At 45.1% G+C, this 19,079-nt stretch overlaps 1 protein-coding gene across 2 annotated transcripts in view; it reads right to left on the bottom strand.

Moving 5' to 3' along the window:
- bmerb1 (bMERB domain containing 1) overlaps nt 1-19,079 on the bottom strand; it is a 24,460-nt gene extending 5,381 nt beyond the window's left edge. The window contains exons 1-5 of one of the 2 annotated variants that reach the window (XM_072683464.1): nt 18,834-19,079; nt 8,431-8,554; nt 3,512-3,585; nt 1,243-1,357; nt 154-236 (exon numbers count right to left, since the gene is read on the bottom strand). In XM_072683464.1, the coding sequence (XP_072539565.1) occupies nt 154-236; nt 1,243-1,357; nt 3,512-3,585; nt 8,431-8,554; nt 18,834-18,921 (484 nt within the window). In that variant the 5' untranslated portion in view covers nt 18,922-19,079. The remainder of the gene's footprint in view (nt 1-153; nt 237-1,242; nt 1,358-3,511; nt 3,586-8,430; nt 8,555-18,833) is intronic. The other variant, XM_072683465.1, reaches the window with a different exon arrangement.

Below are 19,079 nucleotides of genomic sequence, written 5' to 3'. Positions count from 1 at the left end.
GACTGACGCGCTGCAGCCATTCAGCAGGAATGGCCGGGGCCGTTGCTTGAGGCTGAACAGGCGGTCAGTGGTCAAGGTTTTGCTGTTGTGACATCACAACCATGGACAACAAACTAGCAAACAAAAGAGAGGCCTCCGGTCAGTAAAACTCACTCTGCGCGACTCTGGCCAGCTTGTCCAGTGGCATGAGCTTCAGTCTGAGGAACTCCGCCATCTCCTTATCCTCCTCTTGCTCCCTGCGGAGGACAGAGCGAAGGAAAGCGGTGAAGGAGGGCTGGAGAGTCGGAGTTGGGCGGAAAAGAAACAGAAACATGAAAAGAGGAAGAGGGAGGGAGGAAGAGGATGGAGGGAGGGAGGGAGGGAGGGAGGAATTGGAGTAGAAGTAGTGCAGAATGAGTCATAACGCAGCGTGAGAACTGCTGCTGGGTCACGGAGGTGTTGATGAGCGCTCTCTCTCTCACACACACTAACGAGCTTCACAATTCTCACAGAGAAGGGAAAAGTGTTTTTCTCGTCTGGCTTTCTCCACAGTTCACTGAAGGCTGGCTTATCTGACAGAGGCCACGCAGAGGGCTGTTAGGGGTAAAGTACAAGCTGATAAAACGTCAGAATAGAATCGGACTCCATGGAACAGCAAATCATCAATCTATTGGCATCATGCTGCCTAATGCCAGGCGTGAGCTATAGGGGGGTGTATAAAGCCCCCCAGCACTGAGCCGTGGAGCAGTGGAAGAACTGTGTTCTCTGGATTGATGGATGCTTGAGCTCCATCCTGTACTTTTGGGATGAGATGGGGAGTTGGAGGAGGATGATGTGGGGTGGTGATCATCATCCAACATCCTGACCTAATGCAATCAAATCCAAATGCAAACACAGTTCAGCTCTCCAAACACGGACGAGGGGAGACTGATCTCCACTGAGCCGGAGAACTGAGAGCAAAATTTGTCAAAATAAGAAATATTCCGTAATTTATTGAGGAATTTACTGTGGATTCCACACACACACACACAGGCTAAGCCATGTGGGTTCCCCAACTGATATAAAAGATCAGAGAGTGTGTGTGTATATGTGTAAGCGTGGGCATGTGCGAGAGCAAGCTCCTTATTATCAGTGGAACACATCGCGTGGGCGGGGTGGGCGGTTCGATGGTGAAGGTTAATAACGGGTGCAAATCACCGCCCTCGGTCCGCCCCTTTATTTATTTATTTATTTATTGTTATTCTAGCTTTCCCTTACACACACCTCAGTCTCTCCACCTCCGCGTCGTCCACCAGGAAATCCCTCTTTTCCACCAGCTTGTGGATCTTCTGAATCAACTCTTCCTCCTTCTGCCGCTGCTTCTTGCTCTTCTCCTTTTCTGGGTGGGCAGAAACACAGCAAACAGGTTAACCCATGCCTGTAACCTTAAGCTCTGGTAGTGTTCAGAGGCCTTCAGGAACTCCATGCCTGTGATACAATGGTTTTCTGGGGACCCCTATCCGCCTAGGCGCATGTACTGTATATCAGCTCACACTATCATCCATAACTTTAACACCTGCCTATTATTGTCCTGCTATGACAAATCTGACCACTTGAGGCGCCGATGATGGACGCCACAAAACCGCTGTAGGTAGTCTGTGGTATCTGGACACCTTCAGACGTTAGCAGCAGATCCTTTAAGTCCTGTAAGTTGTGAAGTGGGGCCTCCATGAGCATGAAGTGCCCATAACCCTGTCGATGGTTCACTGGCTGTCCTTTTTTTGAGCGACTACTTACCAGGAACACCCCACGAGACCTGCCTGATGTCTGGGAGATGTTCTGACCCAGACGTCTAGCCATCACAATTTGCCCCCTTGTCAGAGTCACCTTCAAGAACTGCCTGTTTCTTCACCTGCCTCCTAACATCTATCCATCGCTTTAGAGAAGCCACTGTAGATGAACATAATCAATGTTTTTTACTTCATCTCTCCGTGGTTTTAATGTTATGGCTGATTTTCTCAGCATCGTGCTGCCCAAAAAAAAAAACACTCCAATTCCTGGCTTGTGCTTTTGGTTTTGGCTCTAGTTAAGAAATGAGATGGTACTAGAAATGTGTCCATGCATCCCACCCTGCTGATTCACTTCTCTCTCTCTCTCACACACACACACACACTCTCTCTCTCTCTCACACACACATGTAAGAAGGTGGAAAGAGAGGTTTTAGAGGGCAGGATGTGCCAGGTCAGCTATTTTTTCTTGCTATAGAAATCTGACTCTGGAGGCTTCCTTGAAACACACACACACACACATACTCACACACACACTCGCATACACACTATACATACACTTACTAATGCTGTTCTGTCTTGTATTCTATATATTCCCCCACCCCCCTGCCTCCACTCTTCTCCGTCAGCCTCCGTCAGACAAGCACACACACCAACACATCACACACACTCCTCAGTCCTCACTGGCGGTCATATAAATGTCAATGCCGCAGGCAGGCGGGCTGGAGAGTGCCCTTAAAGGACTGGCTCAATATGCTAACATGGATAACAATGAATGAGAGCTAACTAGATAGACACAGTAAACTTTGGCCTTTAGCCAGTTTCGCTAAGTGTTTGCAGCATTAGGAGCAGCATCTGACGGAGCTTTTCCCTTCAAAAACTACAGCGTTTTGCTCTGGTGCAGCTCTTGATTTCACAGCTCGTCCACGTCCTCCATCTGTGACTCCGTCTCCATCTATCATTACAATTAGCCACAGTTTGGCTGCTTTACAGCAAAGCTTCAGAGCACTGTGATCACTAACGACTTCTGTGCCTCGCCTTCAGTTCTGGTTTGCCGAGCCCGAAAAAATGTACCTAAAAGGTAAGAAAAGAGAAAAGAGAGAGAATAACCTAATAATTATTCGGTTATTCTCTCTGTTGGGTGTGTTGGGTGGGCTCCGGCTTCACTTAAACATTGGAGGGGCTCAGAATGACACACAACTGGCTTGGAAAATGGACATGAACATATGAGCAGTATCAAAAATCTGCAATGTGCCTCCAAGCCTGTCATTCTGTCCCTCCTGGCACTAAACGCGCTTATCTGTCCTTTGGTTGCCAGATATTCAACATCGCAATCAACATTCCCAATATTCAACAGATGATCTGTGATCAATTTCTGTTTTCTACATTCAAAATCTCAAACCTTTTCAGACCTGCGGTTCGTTTAGAAAGCGCCCTGAAATAATCACCCCCGAATTGATCATTTACACCCCTTCCCAAAGTAGCATTTGGTGGGGAAAGTGCATATCTGGCAACCCTGCAGAGGAAAGCGCCAGGAAGTGATGAAAACAGTGAAGTGTTTCTGGTTGCCATAGCGACCCTGCAGCTTACAAACCCTTCTGTTTTCAATGCCATCTCCATCCTCTCCTACCAAGGCTTTTCTCCTGCTTGGCGATTGGGGTCGCAGTGGCATTGTCCACCCCTTGGAGGTGTGAACGACCCAGTGCTCCCCTCCCCTTAGTCCAGTGCCTATATTAGCAGGTGCTGCTGCAGAGGAGAACACTTACCTGGGACTGCCACGATCTTGCGGAGTTCCTGCTTCAGGCCCATGATGTCTTTACAGAGCTGAATATCATCCATCCTGCAGAGATGAAGCAGAAAAGCAGTAGGTCAGGACCCGCCGTTCTACAGTTAGCCGTGCTATCGTCTATGTCTACAGGCCCGGCTAGGGGCCATCACTTCAAAAAGAATATTCCCTCATATGGAAATCTGATCTATGGCCACATCTGCACGTATATCGCATATGCATGAAGAATTAGTAGTAAAAAGTATTTCAAAATACAATATGTGGACAAAAATATTGGGACACCTGCTTATCCACTGTTTCTTCTGAAATCAAGCGTATTAAAAGTTTTGATCTGCTGTTGTTGGAGTAGCTGTCTCTGCTGTCCAGGAAAGAAGGCTTTCTGCTAGATTTGGGAGAAGCATTGCTGTGAGGATTTGATTGCATTCAGCAACAAGAGCATTAGTGAGCTCAGGATGTTGGATGATCTCCACCCTACCCTACCCAAAAGTACTGGACAGAGCACCAACCATCACAGCTTCACAGCTCAATGCTGGGGGGCTTTATACTCCTCTAGCCCACACTTGGCATTAGGCATGGTGTTTTATTCTATTGGCAATATCTCTCTATAACAGGGGTGCACAACTCCAGTCCGGGGAGGTCAGTCTCCAGCAGTAGGGCAACTACCAAAATGTACAGAGGACCACCTATTGGACATATTGGACAAATCTATATAAACAATAATCTGAGCCATTTCTATAAAAATAAGGAATTCTGCAGCAAGTTCATAAGACGTTGGGGTGATGTTTGTTATGTAATCATCCTTTGAGCCATGGCTGGAGGATGTGGGTGGACGTCAGAGCAGTGACTCACAACCCTCAGAGTGTCCAGGCCTTAGCTACACATCCCCACCTCCATCCTGACTGATCTTATACTGTATTTAACCCCTTAACCCCCAGGGGCCGGTCTGTGTGGCTCCCTTGATTTGATCTTCAGCAGGAATCAGACCAGACGAGATTAATCAGACCAGGCTACGTTCCTCCAGTCTTCTCCAGTCTGTCCAGTGCTGATGAGACTGTGCACCACTGAACTGTAAACACTGCAGCCTCAGCTTTCTGTTCTTGGCTGAAAGAAGTGGAAGCTGTCGTGGTCTTCAGCTGTTGTTGCCCATCCTCCTCAAGGTTGGAGGTGGTGTTGTGCAGTCTGAGATGCTACTGAGATGCTGAGATCCAATTTTTCCACATTGGTGATGGTTGGTGTGGACATTACTTGAAGCTGCTGGCCTGCATCTGCATGATTTTATGCATTGCTCTGCTGCCACACGATTGGCTGATTAGGTAAATGCATGAATAAAGAATGAAGTCCTTTCTACTTTATCTGGACACTCGCCCTCCTCTCTCTCTCTCTCCTTTCCCTCTATCCCCCCTCCTCCATGTCTGTCCCCCTCTTTCTCTCGCTCGTTCTCCTGCTCCACAGTGACAGCTACCAGGCACTTTAATCCTCTGAGCCAAAGCAGCAGATGACTCATCCACTCACCACCTCTCTCTCTCTCTCTCTCTCTCTCTTTCTCTTTCTCTCTCCCTCCCTCTTGCTGTCTCTCCATTTCTTTCTACCTTCTCTCTGCCTCACTGCTTATTCGCCTGTCCGTCATCTCGTCCACCTTTCCTGTTCTCTCTTGCGCACTTTCACAATATCTGTCTCTATCTTTCTCCACTCGTTCTCAATCTCTCTCGTCCAGTCTTCCGTCTTCTTTGTTACCTTTACCTCTCTCTCTCTTCTTCTACCATTCTCAATCTTTAGTCTATCTCTCTCTCCCCCTATTTATCTCTCTCTCTCTCTTGTCTCTCCTTATTTGTCTATCTCCCCCAGTCTCTGTCTTACTTTGTCTCTTGTCCCCCACTTCTCTCTCTCTCTCTCTCTCTCTCTTTCTCTCTCTCAGTATTTCTCTCTCATCTTTACTCTGTCACACACTCTCTCTCTCCCCTTTATCTCTCTTGTCCACTCCCACTGGGTCCAGTACCCCCTACGTTCTGCTTGTCCATCTGCTGTCTGTGTGTGTGTGTGTGTGTGTGAGTAAGGGTGTGTCTGTATTGGCGCTTTTTCGCAGTGTTTGGTGTGGCACTAATGCACTGCTTGCTGAGTAACATTTACTCTGCAGCCTCCAGAGTCCTGTCCTGGAGGCCAGTGCGAGCTCCCAGCGCTCCCCAGCAGAGCTGCATTAAACTGATCACATTAGACTGATGCGGTTTAGACTCTCTCGCTGCTCTGCGGGACGAGATAATTAATCGAGTCGGAAACTCCGGCGAAAGCATTCCGCCGAAGTCTCGGATACGAGCCGAAGGCTGTGGGTGTCCCGTGAATAACATCATACGCTTCAGACTATGCACAGGCACACACACACACACACACTCGCATGCTGTTAGGAAACTCAATCATTTATGAGGAAGGGTTGCAAACACCTACTCGTTCATGCAGTTATCTAATCAGCCAATCATGTGGCAGCAGTGCAATACATAAAATCATGCAGATATGCTCCAGCAGCTTTAGGTAATGTTCACATCAACCAGCAGAATGATCTTTGGTGTCAGAACGGCTGCTGATCTCCTGAGATTTTCAGCATGATTCTAGATGATGTAGTGAAGAAAACACAGCCAGTGAGCTTCAGTTCTGCAGATGGAAACGCCTTGTTGATGAGAGAGGTCAACAGAGAATGGTCAGACTCATAGAAAGGCTACCGTAGCTCAGGTATCCACTCTGATATACAATAGTGGTGAGCAGAAAAGCATCTCAGACTGCACAACACCACCTCCAACCTTGAGGAGGATGGGCGACAACAGCTGAAGACCACGACAGCTTCCACTTCTTTCAGCCAAGAACAGAAAGCTGAGGCTGCAGTGTTTACAGTTCAGTGGTGCACAGATGGTAGATGGTCTGAATTCAGCACCAACAGGATGAAGCCATGGAAAGCATGGACCCAACCTGCCTTGAGTCAACAGTCCAGGCTGGTGGAGGTGATGGTGCAATGGTGTGGGGTATATTGTCTTGGCACGCTTTGGGTCGGTAATACCAATCAACCATCGCTTGAATTTCACGGACTGTTTGAGTATGGCTCATGTGACTCCCTTCATGACCACAGTTTACCCCCTCATCTTCCATCCGGCATGATGTTTGAATGCGCCTGAGCCGTGCATCGTTGCCATCAGCAGCCGGAGTCAGATACAGCACAATATGCTGTGCTCTTTCCGGGTGGCTAGACGGCGCTCTCTCATCACTCTTAGGCGTCTGCTAGCTGGTGTGGTGGAGCTGTGCACCATGCAGTTTGAAATAAGAGGTGCTGGCTGACCTCCTTAACTTCTCATCCTACTAGTGTCGGAGCATTGCTAGTACAAGAAGGGGCTAAGAACAGGTGGGTTAATTGGCAGAACCGAATTGGGATCATGCAATCATGTCAACGTGGACCAAAATCTTAAAGCAATGTTGGGAAGATCTTGTAGAATCCATGCCATGAAGAATTGTGGCTCTTTTGAGAGCAAAAGGGGGCCCTATCCAGTATTAGAATAGCATTCCTAATAAATAATAAACAAAGGGAGTTGGGTCTGTCTGAATTCTTTATTTAGCTCATACCTTTCTTAGTTTCATATTCACCAAGGTTCTTAATTACCGCAGCTTCCAGTCTACATTCAGTCTAGCAAACAAGCAGAATGTCAACTGGAGCTGGAGCCAAAGACTGGGGTCCTTTATGTCATTGTGCACACACACACACACACACACACACAAATACGCACATGCATACATACATGCAATCAGCTTTGTGCTTCTGTGTGAACTGAATTTTAAACATGTTGCATAATGACTGAACAATCTACCAACCAGGTCCAATTTTCCATACACAGATTAAATCACACTCAGAACTGTCCTCTGAACACAGCGATTTTACAGTAGCGCTGGACCACCGGCTCAAAAGCCTGCGCACTGTTGTTTTTTTTTTTTATGATTAATCAACATTATCCCGAATATAATGTAATTAACTATATGGACATAAGTATTGGGACACCAATCATTCATTGTTTCTTCTGAAATCAAAGGTATTAAAAATGTTTATCCTGCTTTTGTTGGAGTAACTGTCTCTACTGTCCAGGGAAGAAGGCTTTCCAGTAGATTGTAGGAGGGGCATAGCTGTGAGGATTTGATTGAAATTTAGCACGAGAACGTTAGTGAGGTCAGGATGTTGGATGATGATCACCATGCCACCTCACCATCCCTAACTCCCCAACTTATCCCAAAAGTATTGGATGTACAATATGCACTGTTATATCCACATTTCTGACGTGAACCTGTTGGCACTATGCTGCCTAATGTCAGGTGTGGGCTAGAGGGGTATAAAGCCCCCCAGCATTGAGGAGCTGTGGAGCAGAGGGAGAACTGTGTTCTCTGGAATGATGGTGGTGGAGCTCCATCCAATACTTTTGGGATGAGTTGGGGAGCTGGGGATGATGAGGTTGGGTGGTGATCATCTGACATCCTGACCTCACTGACGCTCTTCTCGATAAATGCAATCAAATCTCACAGCAGTGCTCCTTCAAAATCTAATAGAAAGTCTTCTTCTCTGGACAGTAGAGACAGTTACTCCAACAAAAGCAGGATCAGCTCTTTTTAATACCCTTGATTTCAGAAGGGTATTAGATGTCCCAATACTTTTGTCCATATATCTATAATGTGGAGAGCCTTCGTCCTTAATCTGTGTCCAGCACTAAGGGCCAGTGTGTGTCCAGCTCTATATTTCCAGTCACGCCTCTTTGATGTTTGAAGGAAATGGAAATAATAAGCTTCTGTTTGAATCCTCCCTTCAATTGGGTAGAGCAAATTGGAATTACACACCCACACACACACACACACACTCAGGCAGTGATTTGTTTTCCTCACATGAAGCGCAGCTCGGACTCTCGCCTGACCAGCACCTCCCTGAGCCGCTGGATCCGGGCCATCTCCACCTCAATCTCGTCTGGAGACATGGAGCTCTCGGCCATGGACACATCCATCTGACCTGCTGAGGAGACAGAGACAGTGAGTGTGACAGTGTGTGTTTATGTGTGTGAGTGTGAGAGAGAGAGAGAGAGAGAGAGAGAGAGAGAGAGAGAGAGAGAGAGGCTGAGTGTCTCAGTGTGAACGTGTGCAAATATCTGACCCTCCAACACATTGATTCAATTACAATTGTGTAGGAAATGGTTCAGTGAATCATAAACTCTCCAATCTCACAATGATTCAGTACGATTGTGTAGGAAATGGTTCAGTGAATCACAAACTCTCCAATCTCACAATGATTCAGTAGGATTGTGTAGGAAATGATTCAGTGAATCATAAACTCTCCAATCTCACAATGATTCAGTACGATTGTGTAGGAAATGGTTCAGTGAATCATAAACTCTCCAATCTCGCAATGATTCAGTACGATTGTGTAGGAAATGGTTCAGTGAATCATAAACTCTCCAATCTCGCAATGATTCAGTACAATTGTGTAGGAAATGGTTCAGTAAATCATAAACTCTCTAATCTCACAATGATTCAGTACAATTCAGTGTGACTGAGTCACTCTAAAACCACACGAACATGAATATCAACAAGAAATATGTTTAATATATGTTTATATGTTTATGATTCAGACTGATTCCAACTTTCCAATATTGATTCTGGTGAATCACCACTGTCAGACAGATACATGAACTGAGGCATTTTTTTACCCTGATCCAACACATCTGATTCAGCCGAGGAGTTGAATCAGTGGATTAATCATCAGTTCATTAGCTGAAGACTTTAATCAGATGTTGTCGGAGCAGCGAAAGCACTGACCTGTGTGGGCCTGTGTGTGTGTGTGTGTGTGAGGGCCATAAGGAATAGCAGCAAACACACAACACACCCTCAAGAGCAGAAACCCACCCCATCCGCAGAGCCTGTGTAACTGTGTGGGTGTGGCAGAGCAGCTTACAAACTACACCGTAGTGTCCAAACGTTTGTGGACACCCCTTCTAATGAATGCAGTCAGCTACTTTATGTTGCACCCATTGCTGACACAGATGTGCAAATGCACACACCCACACACACAGCTTGCCGAATGTTGTAGAGGAGTACCTGGAGCAGATAAAGATGACCTTGTTTGCACCATGCTGCCTGATGCCAGGTGTGGGCTAGAGGGGTATAAAGCCCCCCCAGAATTGAGCTGTGGAGCAGTGGAAGAACTGTGTTCTCTGGAATGATGGTTGGGGCTCCATCTAATATCCTGAACTCACTAACACTTATGTTGCTGATTACAATCAAATTCTCACAGCAATGCTACTTCAAAATCTAGTATTTAACCTTCCTCCCTGGATAGTAGAGACAGTTACTCCAACAAAACCAGGATCAACTCTTTTAAATAGACTTAATTTCGGAAGAAACAGTGAACGAGCAGGTGTCCGAATACTTTTTTGTCCACGTACATCATCAGGGTTAAAGGGGAATTTCACTGAGGTCCACATAATAGGCCGTACTGACTAATATGAACTCACTTCTCAGTAGGTTCATTTTTTTGGTTTTTTTTTTAATTAATTAATTACCTGTAAAGTTTTTAACAGCCACTGTGGCAGTGGGGCGGAGCTACCCAGAATTCTTTATGCACACATTTTCTGCTAACTGAAAATTCCTGCTCTTTAAAAAAAATTACTGCATAATAAAATTGTTAAGAGGTAAATACAGACAATCAGAGTGGTTCGGTGTAAAACGCTTCATTCTGGAGAATCCCAGAGACAGAACTATTCACAATGGTAGTGAATGGAACCAGACGTCTGGAATGTTTTAATGCCTTTGAAAGCACCCTCACAGAAAGTGACTGCACCAGATAGTTTTGAATACACACCCTGAAGCCGGAGACACTGTTTTACTTGTAATACTTTTGAGAACATTTTGGCCTTGAACAGATTTTTCTGGACCGGTACATTTAGGGTGTGATAAGGCAAAAACTAAAAATAGTCCCATAAAAATCATTATTTTACAATCAATGGCATTCCATATAGAACCCAGAAGACATGTGTAGGTTCACTGATGGTTTCAGATGGTAAATGAAATGGCTATATTTGTGTGGTTGCCATAGCAACGCATGGTTCCTATGACCACCACCATATCTTTTCATGTCAAACCACTCAGAATGACTTGAGCGTATACCGACTAAATCACGGAGGCATGACAGTGTTCACGCCGCTGACAGCAATATCAGTGTTAAAGAGAAACTGCTTGCAGCGTAAAAAGCAAGTTACACAAACTGGTGTGGTTGATAATCAACCCTTTGAGACATTCAACACTCCTGGTGTTGTTTGGACTCCTTTTGGTAACTCTCATTAGTGTCACTAATAAAATATCCTGAGTGAGTCACAGTTAACACTGCAGTTTTCACACTGATGATTTTGCTGTGAATGATGCAATGCAAACAACGATGACACGAAAGTGTGCCACTTACTAAGCCCACATACAGCGCATGCCCAAATGTCCAAATGCACGTCCAAATGTTACTTTTACTTTCACCCATTGCTGACACAGATGTGCAAAGGCACATATACACATCTAGTCTAGGCCCTTGGACCATGCATAATTCCAGGCGTGGGCTAAAGGAGGTATAAAGCCCCCCAGGCACTGAGCTGTGGAGCAGTGGAAGAACATTGGTAAGGTCAGGATGTTGGATGATCACCACCCAGTACACCCAGTTCCAGATTATCCCCAACTCCCCAACTCATCCCAAATGTACTGGATGTACAATATACACTGTATATCCACATTTATGACCTATTGGCACCATGTCTAATGCCAGGGGTGAGCTAGTGGGGTATAAAGCCCCCCAGCATTGAGCTGTGGAGCAGTGCAAGAACTGTATACTCTGGAATGATGGATGGTGGAGCTCCATCCAGTACTTTTGGGATGAGTTGGGGTGGTGATCATCCAATGTAGAAGAAGAAATGACCTTACTAATGCTCTTGCCGCTGAATGCCATCAAATCCTCACAGCAATGCTCCTAGTAGAAAGCCTACTCTGGACAAAAAAACATCATAAAGAACAAACTGCTGCTAATTTTCATGCTTAAAAATACATCATTACTGTAAGTGGTTTATAAGATTGGTCATCATCACGTTTCTTGGAGGTGATGGTCATGCGTACGTAGAGTAGCCGCTCCCATCTTTTCCTCATCCCATGCGAATTGACCATAATTTTTAAAGACGTCCTGTAGTAAATTTACATTAGGGGCTACTCTGAGGTGGCACAACTGTCTAACTGCCTGCTCATCAAGAGGCAGGAGGTCATTAGTTCGATTCCCAGCAAAGCCACAGGGACAATCTGGGAAATTTCTTCCAATATATTCAGCTGTAGGACATTACCTGAGGTTTTTGAGGTGACCTTAGCGAGACTCAGAACTACAAAATGTGAGTTAGGAAAACGTTGGACAAAATGAAGATACAAACAAGTTCTCACTATCTTCTAATTCCCGTCTCCTTTCACCCAATAACACTCTTTAATTCCCCTCCTTCAGCAGCACTGGGACCGATACCCCAACAAAGCCTACCACTTTTGCAGACAAGCTCGTAATTTAATGGCTGATCTTAGGTATGACTCTGTATCTTACAGTTTAATGTTGCTGTTGGCCTTGGCTGTCAGAAGCCATATTGCTGCTACAGTTATCTTGCTTCTCAAGGTACTGGAGCAGAACCTTCTTAATTGGCCATAAGGGAGAAATACAGGAGGTACTTTCCTGCGAACTAAGGTGGCCTGGCCAGCCGCAGAAGTGAATTACAGGGGTAAACCACACTGACACCTGATGAAAACCAACAGGCTTGACTTACAGCTTTGCTTCAAATGTAAGCCAACAGGGGAGGGGAGAGGGAAAGTTGGAAAAAAAAAAAAAAAAAAAAAAAAAAAAAAAAAAAAATATATATATATATATATATATATATATATATATATATATGCAGATGTGATCTGCTGGGCTAGGTGGGTTTGTACATACCTTGTGAACTGGAACAAATGGGCCCCATCATTACAGCCCATCTTAATCTCACATCTAGTCCCCATGTGCAGTGCACAACCCAACCAGGGCCCATGCTTAACCCCTCCTGGTCCCATCACTGATCCTGGTGGGCATCCATATGTGGGGCCAATATGGAACTCAAGGACAAAACTTTCTGGTTCTTAGTTAGGCTACCCATACTGGTCCCACATGGGCAGGTTGTCTATTATTATCTACATTAAAACAGATGCAGGTGAACATAAATCCAATAAAAAGGACCGGAGCTCGGTTCCTCCAGGTTTCTCCTGGACGCCCCCCAGTCTAGCCAGCACAGCGTGGAGGTGTTCAACTCCATCAGCAGCAGCAGCAGCAGACCAGGTGTTGATATGAGGAGAACTCTAAATAATACTAGACTCCAAGAGGAGAACTTTGGAGATGTTCTAATGATGAACACAGTGATGGAGAACCTCCACCACTTTCTGTAGGAGTGTAATATCTAATATCAGTGTTTTACTGAGGAGATAAACCACTACTGCCCGAATAAGCAGTTTTGCAGGCTCGTAAGAGTAACAGGACTGTAAAAACGGGAATACATGCGTTTCTCCAAAGCAAAAACAAGCCTAGATTTCCCAAGCGGGATCAGATCGAACAACCTCCAGCACACAGTGTAAATAATCTCCCTGAACTGCAGCATGAATATTTTACCACCAGCAGCGACCTTCCCATCACTGCATGACTCATACAGTGCGTCACAGCGAGCTGGACGTGCCGGCGGCTCTTCGTTCTGAGCCACTCAGCAAACGCCTGGCTTTGTGCAGCAGCAATCAGATCAAGGGCCCGGACTAAGAGGCAGTCTAAGAGAGCAATTCTTCCAGTGTAGGATAAAGCATCAGCCTCAGCTCTGTGATGAAACAGCAGGAGAGGATATGCGACACTGAGCATACAGTGGCCTCTTGGGCTCAGTTGTTTGTTGCCTTGCAAGTTATCCTGAGGATATTAATACTTTGATGCCATAACCCAATGGGCCAAGACTTTATTGCACTAAGACTGACAGGAAATAAATAACCTGTGTCCCCACCCTGTGTCTACTGGTCTGTCACCCTGATTCTGCGTCTCAAATCTGGAGCTACTTTATGGTACTAGCCTCATTTAGTGAAGTAAGGCCTAATTATATAGTACATAGTGTATAGTTCACGGATATATTACACAGTGTATAGTGAAATATTACAGAGCATTTAATAACCTAGTGCATAGTGTGCAGTATAATTATACAGTACACAGTGTATAATATTATAATATAGTACACAGCGTATAGTGCAATATAGTACAATGTGTATGGTGCAATGAAATAGTACCCAGTGTATAGTGTAATAATATAGTGCATTGTGTATAGTGTAATAACACTGTACATCACATAGTGTATACAGCGCATAGTGTACTAAAATAGTACATAGTGTAATTCTATAGTATATAACATATAGTGTAACAACACAGAGTATAGTGTAATAATTTACACAGTATATTACATGTGGATAACATAATAATATAGTACATCGCATACAGTACAATATAGTGTGTGTGTAGTGTCATAAAATAGTACACAGTGTATAGTGTAACAATACAGTACATAGCATATAGTGTAATGATATAGTACACAGTGTGTAGGGTAAAATAGTACGCAGTGTATACTGTACTAATATAGACTAATATAGCATATACAATATGTGCATTTTATAGTGTACTTGTATAGCACACTGTATAGTGTAATTCTATACTACATAGTGTATAATATAATAATACAGTACAAATAGTGTAATGTAGTGCAATAATATAGTGCATTGTGCACAGTGTAAAATATAGTACATATCATACATATAGTGTAATAATATTGTACATTGTATATAGTGTATTAATATAATAATATAGTACATAGTGTATAACAATATAGTATGCACTGTATGCTGTAAGAATATAGTACACAGGGCTTAGTGTAAACCACTGTGTTGACCGCTCGTTTGGTCAGCCACAGTCTGGTAAACAGTTGTAAGTGGCAGATTGCCAGCGTTCTTTAATGAATTTCGCACAAAAGACACCGCATCTGCCAGCTGCTCCCAGCTGAGCGACTCTTTCTAATAGCGCGCCGATAACAAGGCTTGCTTGATACACATCAGAGATGCCAATCTGTACCTGCAGCTGTGGCCACTCATGCTCTGAAATGACAGCATTTCATATGGCGCGCCATTCCTTACGGCTTGATAAAGTTAAAGCAGCCAGCCCATTCCCAGGCCCTTCTCATTAACTGTAATGAGGGGCTGGTGTCTCCGTTATGTGTCAGAAGTGTCTCAAGAGCACCATTCCGGCTCTCGGCCTGATTCATTTGTTCAGTCCAGCTGATCATGGCACAATGTTCGCCAAGCCGCCGCCGCTTTACGGAGCATGAATATTGCCTGAGATGCTTTCCTTCACATCCGACTATGAATAAAAATGACCTCACATAACCATCTGATAAAAATAAACCTCGTTACGAATGCAAAGCTGTGCGAAATAGCCACTGCGCTCGGATAACTGTCAGTGGCATCAGGAGGATGAATGTAAGCTTTGGTTCTGCAGTTCCAGGCTTTGGAGGAACTCTACAGCTAAAATGATCATCAGCAGTCAGATCCTTTATGCAGTACTTTACACAGTACGGAGCTCCTCTAGTCTTCTTGGACACGTCTCTACAGGCTTTGCACCCCAGGATTTGGACAGTTTATCCCATTCTTAATATCAGATCCTCTCAAGCTCCATCAGATCGGATGGAGAATGTCGGTAAAATGCCATCTTCAGGTACTGTAGCTTCACAGATGTTCAATCGGGTTTAGGTCTGGGCTTTGTCTTGGCAACTCAAGCATATTCAAAGACTTGCCTTAACTGTTTTGACTCATGCTTCTGGCCAGGCTGCTGAAAAGCTACCCCATAGCATGATACTCCCACCACCATGTTTCACACTAGACATAGTGTTATTCAGGTGCTGAGCAGTGCCTGTCTTCCAGACGTAGTGCTCGCTGTTCTGCCTTTAACTTGGTAACAGTGGTATCCAGGATCGGCCCAAGCCTTTATGGGGCCCTCAGCAGATTTTCATTTGGGGTCCCCCTATACCACCACCTCAGCACCAGATGCTTCTTCATTCCATAGGGAGAGACCCCGGGCCTTTATCGACTACCCAAGCGGCACATACCTGAATTTGCCCAACAGTGGTCTGCAGCCAACAGCAGAAATTGATTAACCTAAATTAATATAAAAATTGCTATTTTTATCATGATACCTTAGTGCTCTTGGGGGGCCCCTGGTGGTGCTGGGGCCCTAAACGGCTGTGTAATTCAAATACGCTTTGAGCCGGCTCACTGGTGGTTTCCTTTCTGACTCCTCTGACCGGATTTATAGAGTGCCGTAGTGATGGTCATCCAACCAGTCCATATGGTATTCGAACAATTCTGACTGCTAGCCTAAGCACTGATCTGTAGGCCGAAAAACGCAACCAGCTAGCAGCTAGTCATTTAACACCATGGCTTCTTTCTTTATCCACAATGAGCCAGACTGACCGTGTAATATACTTTTAACAAAGAGAAGATTATGAAAAAAAACAGCTAGCGAAGTTGATGCCATAGTAAAACTGAGACCAAACTGAGGTACTGCTTGGTCATGCTAACTAAAGCATCTAGCTGCTTGACCTCCTCACCTGACAAGGCATTTCTGATACTTGACTAATCATTTTCATAATTTCTATGATGATTTTAGGACCGTTTACACCATGGTTACATGGTTACATAAACATATTCAGCTTCCAAGCAGCATTAGGTTAATATAGCATCCTTCTGCCTTCACCAGCCAGCACCAATGAAACAGCACCAAAAGCGTTCAAAAACGCCTTAAAGCAGTTATAGTTTCTCAAACGTTTCTTTCGCCCTCAGAAGGAGATTTTCCTCGTTTAAAAAAGTCAAATCTTGTTCTAGAGATGTAGCTGTTTTAGCATGTTTACAACAAATTAAGAAATGGTTCCTTTCCAAGATGGAGAGGAGCACAGATGTAGGCCAAGTCATCAATCTTCATCTTCTTTCGGTTCATTTATGACCACAGAGGCAACCGGACATTACTAGAATAATACTCAGCAGGGCTTTAAAACAGTGCTATGCACTGTTAGTGCTCGGCCCAGCAGCTTTAATCAGTGCTATGAGCTGAATACCAGCCCCACTGCTGCTCCTGCTGCTGCTGCTGCTGCTGCGCTAGCTAACAGCTATAAATAGAGCCAGCATCCTCTCTGTCTTCTCACTGGAAGACTTAACTACAGTGTCTCGCAGTCTCCACTGCTGTGAGCGTCCGAGAGCGTCATTTAATGCACTTATTAGTACCTCACGAGGTGGTAAATACTAGTGAGCCTCCTAGTGAGTCAGGTCAGCAACACGTAGTTTAGAGTTGCGTATTTGAGAAGGTTTCCAACTCATTTTCATGTGTCGAGTGAGACGTGTCAAGGCGTCTGTGGTGACGGAGACGGGGCGTTAGCAATACTGACAGAACTGGTTGAATAAATGCATTATTTAATCATTAGAAAGCAATTGTCAGATTTGTTCCACTACATGCGTTTGACCCCTGGGACATGCTATCAGCCTCCTGGCTGTACTGTGTTGAGTTGAAGAGCTATTTTACACTAAAAATCGCAAAATCTTGAACTTGCTATTCGTCCGTTTATGTAATATTCTGTAGCACAGCATTGCGTCCCTCAACCTCGCTTGTTCCACAACATTTTACAACACCCACAACCACTGTGAAGCCCTCCATGGTAAAGCAATTCTGCTAATAAAGGATAAAGGTGCACGTATTTGTCACCTGTGTGTCCTCCGCATTTAACCCATCTGGTAGTGAACACTGGTAGTGAACACACACTCACACACACACATGTGTTAGGGGCAGTGAGTACACACACACACACCCAGAGCGGTGGGCAGCCAACTCCAGCGCCCAGGGAGCAGAGAGGGTAAAGGGCCTTGCTCAAGGGCCCAACAGTGGCAGCTTGCCGAGCCCGGGAATCGAACCCACAACCCTGTTATCGATATCCCAGCACTCTAACCGCTGAGCCACCACTGGCCACAATATATATATAATATAGCCAATCTTGCTAGCAAACTAATAATATATAATAAATATATTAATATATTATAAATATAAACATGCTATTCAGCTTCCTAGCAGTGGCATAAGCTGTCCACCTCTATTAGCATTAGTCAGCGAGTTAGAAAAGCAGGAACTGCTGTCAACTAGCCCTCAAGTCTCCACAACACCTTAAAGCTCCTCCCACCTTGAACATACATCATCAGACCAGTGTTTTCCTGGCCTTTAAACCTAAAGATCGCGCTCCAGACATACTCCAGCATGGTTATACGAGGTAAATAAGTGTGCCAACAACAGATTTAGCTACGGTCACATTTTTCATCTTGACCGGAGAGCCCCTTTAAGTATAGGCTGTCCCAGCCATGCACAAATAAGTGTTCTTGACCTTAACTTCCATAAAAAATACGAAGATGATGATGCTGAATAATGAAAGAAGTCATATGGCATGCGTCTTACTAAGGGAACTGAGGATTACTGGGAATTAATGGTTTCAAATGGATTCAACCGAACTGCTCTCTCTCTCTCACTTCTGACTAAAACCATTTGGGCTCGCCCAGCACGAGCAGCCGGGACCGTGCAAACTGTACAACGTGGATTCTACCATAATAACAGAGCACAGTGCACTTTCTAGGACTGTTGTCTTTACGTTCAATGTGTTTCGAGCCACAGCGTCAAACATAACAGCAGTTAGCTGCCATTAAAAAGACGTATATCACAATATAGGCTCTATTCCACTTATTTTGACTTATAAAGTGACCAAATCAAGGGGAATTACTGTACTGGCATATGCATTTACACCATCCAAGGACTGTTTTGCACAGTAAGCATCATCATTATCTGCAGTACAGTGCAGTACATATCTTCTATCAGATCCAGTAGGACATGCACTGCCCTCATTAATGAAGCTTGCACTTGCTAAGCTATCATTTTTGCAGGGCTCCAGTTATAACACGCACCCAGGTGAGGTCTAGCCACAGGAGAAGCCAGTGTCCCCCCAGCATAGAGATCCCTGGAGAAGTGCATGAGCCTGAACGCCAGCATGGCAGTCCCAGTGTGGTTCTGGAAAGTACCACAATAACACTCCAGCCTCCTTTCCCTTTCCAGGCTGCTCAGCTCGTGCACTGGGATACAGTCCCATCCCACCATGCCCCTCTCTCACCTTTGTCTCTGCTCCAGTCCGTGTTGCGCACGGCCCCGTAGCTCCTGGGCGCCTTCTCTCCGTCTGAGATGGACTTCTTCAGCTCCATGTCTGTGGAGAGAGGGTGGGGGTGTTGGTGGTGGTCGTGTTGGAGACTCTGTACCGCTGCTCTTTATCTCTGCTGCCTTTTCCTCGCTCGCGTGTTCAGCCCGCTGCTGCTGCTGCTGCTGCTCCTGCTCCTCATCCTCCCTCCCGGAGCTGCTGACG

Source organism: Salminus brasiliensis, chromosome 7 (assembly GCF_030463535.1).
Source record: "Salminus brasiliensis chromosome 7, fSalBra1.hap2, whole genome shotgun sequence".
NCBI lineage: Eukaryota > Metazoa > Chordata > Actinopteri > Characiformes > Bryconidae > Salminus > Salminus brasiliensis.
This window is presented reverse-complemented; position numbering and strand designations above follow the sequence as displayed.